Here is a 10,492-nt window from a genome sequence, read left to right as displayed (position 1 = left end):
CTTGAAAAAAACCTGGTCCAACAACCTTGATAACTTCAGGCTCATTTCCAACTTTCAGTTTATCTCTAAAATCCTGAATCCCACAGTAATAAAAAAAAATATTATTGTTTATTTATTATTAGCATCTTTTTTCCCCTAGTTGGATTCACTTCCCGCTCATCACATCCACTTTCACAACATCGAGATAGCGATACCCAAAACACTCAGTTTGAGGCTTCACACAGTGATTTTATTAACATCCATGTTGCACATAAGAGTCTGTGCCTCAAGCCCACAGTCTGACTTCAACTGATTAAAAGAAAAGTAGCGAACCTTCACATCAGAAAGGCTGCTCCCTGTGAATAAAAGCGTGAATTGATAATAGTTCCCTTTTTCTTTTACTGAACATTACAGTCAGCACCTTGGATAACTAAACAGAGAAGTGGATTTACAACGCAGAATACAAATCGATTGTACAGTCTTGACGTCTCCATCAGTACAAATAAAACTGAGAGAGGAACATAAAGACACTTCTTTTAAATTCAAAATTCAGAAAAGAACTAAAGTGAGGTGAGGAGAACGGGCATGCAGTTTGATTACGAAGGATATTTTAAACTAATGCCCCTGTAGTGTCGTCACAAGGGTGTGAATCAGGCGCACATCACCATGTGGAAAGAATTTCGTCGCAATCAAACTGCACAGTCAGCAAAATTATAAAACACTATGAGTGGCAGAAAAAGAAATGAGAAACATGAGCGCGGTCCGTCATTCTTCAAAAAAGTAAAAAAGTGATGCTGACAGTATATTTTGGATGAAAATGTGTCTTAGCGTTTTGGCACTGAAAGTTCCACTTTCAAAAACAAACATATTTAAAAGGGTCGGGAAAAAATGCTGACACTGGCTTTTAATTGTTTTTATATAACAGTTATAAAAAAAAATTAAAATAATCCCTTAAAATCCGTAATATAAAATCTATCTCAGGCCACTCTTTCTTAACACTGGCTTCTTTGATTGCAAAATTGCACATTTTGTAAAATAAACATGTTCAGTGTCTTACAGAATGTTAGATGAGGAGATTAATAAGACAGAAGCAGGTGTCATGATGTTGTTGTAACTATGGAAGTTATATACAAGACAGTTTCTCAGCTTGGAAGTTGGGATTGGACAGAACCAGCGTTTCCTCCTGTTCTAGAAGTATTAATCATCTCAGCTGAATCTTGAAAAGAAACAAGCATATTTTTCTACAAAATGTCAACATTTTTATCTTTAATATGCTTTTCACACTGTTCACTGTTACAGCATTGTGTGCCAGTTTAAATCTGAGATGTGAACACCTGATTTTTTTTTAAAGCAAACTGACACCAGTGTCTCTGGCAGAGCGTCCACTAAACCGGGACTCTGTCTGTGCCGTGTGTGTCCACAAGTTTTAGCTGTTGTCACCAGTCTGCACCCGGCCGTCATTCAGCAGTCTCTCTCTTTCTCCAGAGCCATCATCGTCTTCGTTGGCAAACCTTGCGCAGCACGGTATTCTGGCCAGCAGGGGGCGGTGCAGTCCGTTGTAGAGCGCGGTACCCACCAGCAGCACCAAGAAGCCCAAAACCTGCAGTCCGTGAAAGTGCTCCCAGCCCAATGCCAAGCTCACCACCCAGATGACCAGCGTACGCAGGCTGTCCAGCACCATACGGGTGGTGGCGCTGATCTCTTTAGTTACGCTGATCCCCGCAAAGTTGAAAAAGGCGATGCTGACCGTGTTGCCGAGCAGAGCCAACAAGATGAGAGGCTGGTGGCCGATCTGACAGAAGGCATCCAGCGCGTCCTCCAGGACGTGCCGAGGGTTGTTGGCGAAGTTTCCAACAGGGATGAAGTACATGGGGATGAGCAGCAGCGACAGGACAAAGAAGCCAAAGAAACCTGAAAACAAATATTTTGAAAAAGAAATTACTTTAGCCAGTCGTGTGTGTTTGAGTTACCTCACCTCACCTTAAAATCACCCCACCCAGTTACTCACAAAAGAAAACCAGAGACAACAAAATTAAAGCTCACGAGAGTCATTAGGCTAAACCAGAAACAAAAGGTAAAGTGTAAAGCCAAAATAATGAGCTTTAAGACGCTAACGTGCTCCAATCTGAGAAATGCAGGATCTGGTGATAAACTGCTTTTCATACTGTGACTGAAACAATTCACAGCAGAAGAAATATATTGTTATCCACTATTTATGTAAAAATATTGATTAATGCTGCTGTGTAACCATGTATGAAGCTTGTGCCCTCTACACTCTTAAAAAGGGTCTGTTAAAAAATACATAATGTACTGTTACATGTGTAACAACACCGCAAAATGAACCTTTCTTTGTAATTTTTAACAGGTGAAAGCTTAAAAATATTAAAACAACTTTGTGGTGTCAAATCTGATGCAGCACTTATGCTAAAATGTAACAAATGATACGTTACACAGCAGTATAAGTGTTAGGTTAGGCCACACTGCCTGTTGTGTAGCTGAGTTTCTGAAACATAAGTTAAGGTCCCACAAAGGTTAGGTCTGTGTGCACGTCTCTGTCAGGACAGTGAGCAAAGATGTTTTTTTTTTTTTTAAACCATCGGCACAGGTACTCCTGTGCAGTCCTCCAAAATCCCAACTGTGCAGATGACGTATGGATCTGCTGAATGCCGAGTTCACCGGGAACAGAAGAACCGCAAAACAACAGAAAAAACCAGCATGAACAGCACAGACACTTGATTGTTTTTAGCACTCAGTTTCACTTCAGCTCTTTGTATGTTCTAGCATCGCCCTTCTCCACGGCTGACGGACCAACAACAGCACACCACAGACCTACTTTTGACACTGCCTTCATCTGACAACATAGGTCTATTCTAAATGTTTGTATGAGGTATATGACCTTTGCCCATCTCATTATTGACATTCAGTAAATACTGATAATTCAGGAATGTAACTGTTTTTGTAGGTTTTTGGTTTGAGGGGATACACATCCACTCTAAAAAAGTCCAGCAGCAGAGATCTGATGTTGTAAGCTGGACAAAGCTCCTTATAACTGTCGTACCTTCAGTTCCAACAGCTCGGAGAGGATGAACGTCATGTGTGTAGACAAACTTTTCCTCGAGGACCATCTGCACTGACACAATGATCTGAGCCATGATGATCAGAAGATCTCCTGCAGTCAGACAAAAAACAAAAACAAAGCAAAACTGTGAGGGTTTTTTTACTGAAACACTTTGCGATCCAATCATATCAAACAAACAAACAAAATAAACAAATTAGATCCTTATCAAGAGTTTTAAAAAAGACCACAAAGAAAACAAAACATCTTACCAGTGATCACATCACTGAGTTTGTGTGAGCTGTCTTTGTTTCCACTGATGAAGTCAGCCAGGCCCACTATCACCAGCCCCAGAATGGTGATAAAAATGCCGATCCACTGATTAGGTGCCAGGCGACGCCCCAAAAATGCCACAGAAAGTAGACCAGTGAAGATGATCACAGCTCCACGGAGCATCTGGAAACTTGAGGCGCTCGTCATGTTGAGAGCTGTGAAACAAAAACGGTTTTAATAAGACGGTAGAGAAGGGTTTGGTGACCTGTAAAAAGATTCTGTGGACACTTACCAACATACATGATGGAGGTGGCCGTCATGTCGCACATGGCAGGAGGGAAGAAGAGGAAGGGGTTGAAGCTCTGGCCACGATTTACCCTGGGTTCTGGTCGACGTTTGTCGTGGCAAATTAAGATGTAGAAAGCTGCGAGACAGCAGAACTCGCCCAGAAACATCCCCACCGCCTGGACAGTGAGAGACAGACAGAATGAATTATTCCAGTTATTCCGCAAAGAAAACTAAAGACACGCACGAGTTACTGTATTAATCCAGATGTATCTTTCTGTTTTCAAAAGTTTTCTGATGAATCTTAAATAGGTTTGCAGCAGTTTTCACTTGCTTGACCTCCCAAAACCTACACCTGGGTTTTTCTGTATGGAGATCATTTCTGGTACCTTCTTTTGGGGTTTTAGCAGAACCGAAACGAGAATAAATCCTCTTCATTAGATTTAAAAAAAAAAACAAGCAAACAAAAATAAACAGTTTTCTTAGTTTACACGTCATTCACTCAAAAAGAATGGACATGTTTCTTTATCAAAGAAAAACCACCAAAAATGCAAAGAGTTCAGTGAAATGAAGTCAGGCCTCAGTTGCACAGCTCTAGAGACCTGTCTGCAACATTCCCCAAGTGCTTGGTTAGCAGATTCTGGAAGCTGAAGGAGAATGCTACACCAAAAACAGCAGTTGCCTTTCATTTGAATGGAAGACAACTCATCTGCAAACACTCACCTGAGCTGTACTAACACCAGAAAAATTACTATGCAAACCAGAAACTTAGACGTTATCCCTGCAACCGATGCATTTCAGAATGCAGTGTCCATTTTTAGTTTGCATCATGCCTTTCATAGTGTCGCTACCGCTTGGGGGGCAGTTTGCAAATGTGTGCAGACAAGTCGGCATCTTCCATGCAAACTGTTAGAGACTTACATAATCACAAAGAGGTTTTGGGTTTAAAGACACAGCTGTGACATGTAGGTGAAGCTTTTTCACTTGACAGACAAAAAACAATTTAAAATGTTTAATTTCTCTGCATATATGAAATAAATATGTTAATATGGGGGCGACGGTGGCTCAGTAGATTGGGAAGCTCATCTGTAATCGGAAGGTTGCCGGTTCGATCCCCCTGCTCTCTCTGTCCTGGTCGTTGTGTCCTTGGGCAAGACACTTTACCCTACCGCCTACTGGTGTTGGCCAGAGGGGCCGATGGCGCGATATGGCTTGCCTCCACCAGTGTGTGAATGTGAGAGTGAATGAAGAGTGGAATTGTAAAGCGCTTTGGGTGCCTAGAAAAGCACTATATAAATGCAATCCATTATTATTATTATTATTATAAATAAAAATTGGAATGATTTTTAATTTACTTTAATTTAAAATACGAACCAAGACATGAAAAAACTTTAACTGAGATCAAAGTGCTGAGCTCAGCTGTCACTACGAGTTTATTACCATACCTGTAGAAATGGGTGAGAGAATGGACGCTCTGGTTCCTCCTGGCAACCCTTCGCATTGAACATATCAGCCCATCTGTCACAGAAAAAAAAAAAAACAAACATGATTATTATAGCTTAATTATAGATTTTTAAAACAATAAAATATATAGTCAGAAATAACACATAAGAAACAGAGGGGTTTTTTATAAGAGAAAATTAAAAATACATTTTCTTGTTTTGTATTCTTTCACATTATGCCAGGTTTGGGTTTGAACATGTGGTGATGAAATAATTCCACTTCACCTACATGTCACTTGTTTCACTGCCTGCTGACATGAAGAACAGAGACAGAATGATTGAATGACGCGTCTTTTCACTCGTGAAGTTAATGAGTGCTTAAGTCTGCATAAACCTTTATTTTTTTACTGTCTGACAGCATGACTGGCATGTGAGCGTCCCGGTGACAGCGCGACGCAGGACTGTGGTCTTTAAAAGTGACGACACAGCACTTTCTTGAAACCTCTGAGCTCATCAATACGCAAAGGAAACTTGAGTGGATCTGTCTGCTCATCTAAATCTACTCTTGCTTGTCCTGTTATTTAAGGTTGGTGTGCTTTGGATTAAATATCTTTACATGGCGGGTAGTTGAATGAAAGAAAAGATGGAAGTTGCACGAAAACTATCATCCTCCGAGCTGTAACTGATCCGAGTTGTGGGGCTTTTAAGGCAGCGAGGCAGCACAGAGATGCTGCTGGTTTCAGGTGAATGTTGTGAAATTTGACCAGGTAGTTGTCGAGTTGTCTCTTAAGTAACGTTACATGACCCGTTTTGTTTGACACAAACTGCAATTAGCAGCAGAACTGAGATCTGTTCAGCTGACAAAACCCGCAAAAGGACAAAGAAGTGCGTGTCAGGAAGCAGAAAGCTGATGTCCCAGAATATTGGAGAAGTTGAAAAAGCTGAATCTTTTGTTTCACTGAGATGACAAACCTCTTCCTATCATGACAGCAAAAGAGATCCTAAATGCAGTGAGCACTCATTATGATAATCTAGTCACCCAAGCTAAATTACCAACAATCACTGATTCTGAAATGTGCACGTTTTTATTTCACCCTGTGACGCCAAGTATGTTATATTTGATACACCTGTTTTAGATGATGACTTCCAACATCTTCAGTGTGATTTTTTTCCCTAATAAATTGACATACACAAACAGTATACTACCGTGAGCAACATTAATAAAATACACAAAAATGCCGGATGTAGCAAAATTTATAAAATTTTAATATTTATTTATTTTTTAATTTGTCAAAATAAAACAGAATTTTACAGCAATTATTCAGTGTTTCAGGATAAACATAGTTAATTATATTTGGATTTTGAGCAAAAAGGTCAATTTAAAGACATCTATAAATTGGTTAATTGTCTTAACTGGACAAAAAAAATATCTGGTGATTTAATTATTTAGCAGCCAGTGGGTGACTCAGCAGGTTGTGGCAGTCCTGATAAACAGACTGCAACATTAAGTTGATTTATTTGAAAGAGTCGAGGTTTTCTGTTTCAGCAAATGTTCTCTTTGTCCTCAGTGGCACGTGGAGTCCAGGGTTCGATTTTAGGCCCACTTGTGCTTTCTTTACATCATTCCGCTCTCACTCAACTGGTCAAAGTAGATGGCTCCCCTCCCAAGCCAAGAACTACTAGAGTTTTCTCCCTATTAAAGGGGAGTTTTTACTTCCCATATTTTCCAAGTGCTTGCTCATAGTTTTGGGGTTTCTTTATAATATTTTATCAACTGTACCTTACAATATCTCGACAACATCTCGAGTTGTTGTGGATTAGAGCTATATGAATAAAACTGAAACAAGCTATACTGAATCTGTGGACATATTACTTTTATCTCCTGTATATGTTTTAATGTTAAGCAGACAAGGAATGAAGAGTGATCTCTAAACAGTCAAAAGCAAATACTGATGTCATGCAGTTGCATTTCTTAGATAAATCTTTGCATCCTATCGAGAGCTGCTTTTCAGTAGCAGTAGTAGATATTTTTTACAAAGCTTCTCAAGTCACATAAAACCTTTATTAACCCAACTTTGATTATCAAATTAGGAAAATTGATTTCCATCATCCAGCATTCAGTTTTTCATTTTAAATATAGAAAAGCGTGTGGACTGCTGAATGATGGAAATCAGACCAACAGCAAGAGTGCAGACAGCAGCTGCTAAATATTTAGCTAAAACACGCAGAATTATGGTTTCTGGACAATTTTCCATTCTATACCACTTCCACAGTATGGAGGTGAAAACTCTAGCCACACTTACATATACAACTTTCCCGCTAAACCAGTGGATTTCAGATTGTGGGTTTCATCTGGATGAACATATAACATATTAAAAAACATTTATTTTGGGTGGGAGTTTCTGGCCATTTGCTGATGTGGCTACAGACTAAAAGATCTTGCAGTTTTATAATCTTTAAGAAGCATTTTTCATTGTTTTCTGATATTTTAAAAATCAGCTAGGATCAAAAACAATAATAGGTTGCTATCATATAAATATATGATAGTCTAGTTTTAACTACATTTAGTGATAAAGCCACAGCTGCAGTGCTCCTTGGTTATAGCGGCAGATAAAGCATTTCTTGTGCATTTGCATTGTTTTCAAATGCTTTCGGTTTTGTCATGTAATAAACACCGTCTGTCTGATGATAAGCAAGTGAAATACTGATACCTCACATCTAAAAGTTTTTCTACAAGAGTTGACTGTAATGTTAATGTACTGATATCTTATCTAGTATTATTTAAAACAACTGTAATGTTAATACTCTGTATTTCAATGAAACTTACAAATAAATCATGAATTATTTACTTCATCAGCAGCAACCAAAAGAGACTACTTTAAGGAGCTTGGAAAGAAAAGCGTCTGGACTTCTTTAAGTTGCTTGAGGTTGAGGTTGATGTTCTTGAAGTTGCTTCAAGCAACTTAAAGAAGTCCAGACGCTTTTCTTTCCAAGCTCCTTAGGCTACAATGACCTGGATGACTGAGAACCTTCACAGTCATACAAAAGAGACTACATACCACCCAAGGAAAAATACAATTAAATAAACACCAGAGAGTGCAGCTGCTCAGCAGGTTTTCTGTGTATCATATGTATCATGCTGTTTCTGCTGAAACAACATGAACCAAATGCAAGAAACACGTGTAAATCAAAGACATAATAGACCAAAGTTATTTTTATGTGAGGACGTTATTTTTATGTCTCGATGAATGAAATGAATTGAACTGCTTTTTATTCCCCTTTTTGAAGCAGACAGAAGCCCGACCTTTACTTGGAAAGGAAATAAGTGATCTCACCGTCCCCCCACAGTTTAGTTTCACATGAAAACAGGAAAGTCTAGTTTGATTTCAAACTCACAGCTTGATAAATATGTTTATGTTAGCCGCTTACATGCTAACAAGGAAACGAGATGCTATTGTTACTAGCTAACGGGCTAGCTCTACGTTAATAATCTGTAAGAAAATGCAATAAACGAACTACATTTATTAACTTCTCTAAACAATTAACTGGTCCCCACCACCCTTCAAATTTTATGTTAAATCTGTAGTTCAGGTCGGTTCCTGGGTCCAAGCTCCAGCTACAGTAACTGTAGACACATGACACGGGAGGGAAAAACATAATTAAATCTACTCACTTAGCCGATAACGTGTTGATGGAGCCGGTTGTAAGCATAAGTCCCGCGAGGAACAGCTGGTATTTTGTCCAAGCCATGATGGACGATGGATGGATCGGGACGAGCAGGAGCAGGAGCAGGAAACGGACACCACCGAGCTGTTTTGGTGAAATACACCGCTGTTGTTTACCCGCTGCGCTTGATCTCCTCTGCCCAGCCACGCTCTATGAACGTCACATGACAGCTCATCGTCAGCTGACCGCCGAGCGTTATCGCTGTGTTACCTTCAGGACTCGTCGGAAATTACGCAACCCATTTCTTTTGATGATGAAAAATGAAAGTATAAAGGCCTACTTTAAGAGTTTGAGATGGTTCAGTGGATGTATAAATAAAGCACAAATGGGATCCCCTTAAACAGATTTTTAGTTTTAGTGTTGTTATTTTCCTCTGAATAACCAATTCTGTCCGTAGTTATCTAATATAAATTAAGTAAGACAGCCACAACCAACCAACGACATGACGTCACGTTCCCTACAGACAGAAGATGGCGCTAAACATGTTTTTTTGAAACGTTAAGCACTTATTTCTTAAATCTGGCTTCACAGAGAGTGTTAACTCTTATGTCAGTTTTTGAGAGCAGGGTTCAATGGTCAGTGTTGGGGAGTAACGGAATACATGTACCGCCGTTACGTATTTAAAATACAAAATATGAGTAACTGTATTCCGTTACAGTTACCGTTTAAAAAGGTGGTATTTAGAATACAGTTACTTTGTTGAAATAAATGGATTACACTGCGGTACTTCCCTGTTTCATATTGTGGCGGGTCAGGACTGTTTGGGTTTTGTTTGACAGCTACGTTCTGTTGTTCCAGGTGGCAGCGTTACGGTTGCCATGGTTACAGGGTTACGCTCTCTCTCTGCGTGTTTCCTGGGTGAGAGAGCGCCTGTTGTTGTTGTGCTAAGCTAATAGGCAGAATGCTACAGGTATAGCTCTAAAGAATGTAGCATCATAGGCAGTGTAGTCCGTGCTGCAGGGAGAATGGACTGCCATACACGTTATGTGTCTGTGAGCGAGGGAGGGAGAAAAAGGAAAAGTACGAGCTGTCATCGAGCAAAAACGGGAGCTGGAAGCATGTAAATATAATAATAACCACTGCAGCCAAGAAGAGTGCCTGACGAGCTCAGTTGTAAGTAAGCTATTAAGACTCGACTGTACACCGTGTTCGTGTTTTCCTCTGAAACAATAAGTTCTGTTGGAGCAGCTTTTCAACGCCTCTCTCTGTCTAGAGAGCGAAGTTGACCCAGACAACAAAGTAAAGCTAGTTTTCGGCTACGAGCCCGACACAGAACCCACCGTATTAGCCAGAGGTCCCTTTACTACGTTTCGGAGCCGCGGTCCTTCAGTAACAGTAATAAATCACAGCAATAGTACATTCATGTAGTTGTAAACAGCATGATAATATATTGAGTAATCCAAAGTATTCAGAATACGTTACTCTCATTGAGTAACGTAACGGAATACGTTACAGAATACATTTTGGGGCATGTATTCTGTATTCTGTAATGGAATACATTTTAAAAGTAACCTTCCCAACACTGTCAATGGTGTAAATTAACCTTTATATGTGTAGCGTTTCATGTCCCCTTAAAAGCAACTGGACAAGAGGAGGACAAAAGAATTGGCAGGCCCAAAACACAAACAGAATCTGAAAGTCATAACGTTAAGAAAGGAGGAAAATTCTCCAGGAAAGACCTGACACAGGATCTGAGACATGTATCTGGACCTTCAGTTGATTCATGGTTTCA

At 39.7% G+C, this 10,492-nt stretch overlaps 1 protein-coding gene across 1 annotated transcript; it reads right to left on the bottom strand.

The window, feature by feature from the left end:
* Positions 1–207: 207 nt before the first annotated feature.
* Positions 208–9,003, bottom strand: slc35f6 (solute carrier family 35 member F6). The gene is made up of 6 exons (XM_006792575.3): positions 8,708–9,003; positions 5,038–5,110; positions 3,600–3,771; positions 3,307–3,522; positions 3,038–3,148; positions 208–1,890 (listed from the first exon to the last, which is right to left on the bottom strand). Exons 1-6 carry the CDS (start codon positions 8,782–8,784, stop codon positions 1,406–1,408), a joined length of 1,134 nt encoding a protein of 377 aa, XP_006792638.1. The 5' UTR covers positions 8,785–9,003; the 3' UTR covers positions 208–1,405.
* Positions 9,004–10,492: the final 1,489 nt, after the last annotated feature.

The sequence above is a fragment of the Neolamprologus brichardi genome, chromosome 15, assembly GCF_056152115.1.
Source record: "Neolamprologus brichardi isolate AB-2024 chromosome 15, ASM5615211v1, whole genome shotgun sequence".
NCBI classification, from domain to species: Eukaryota; Metazoa; Chordata; class Actinopteri; order Cichliformes; family Cichlidae; genus Neolamprologus; species Neolamprologus brichardi.
Note: the sequence above shows the minus strand (reverse complement) of the source record. Positions and strands in the feature narration are given on the sequence as shown.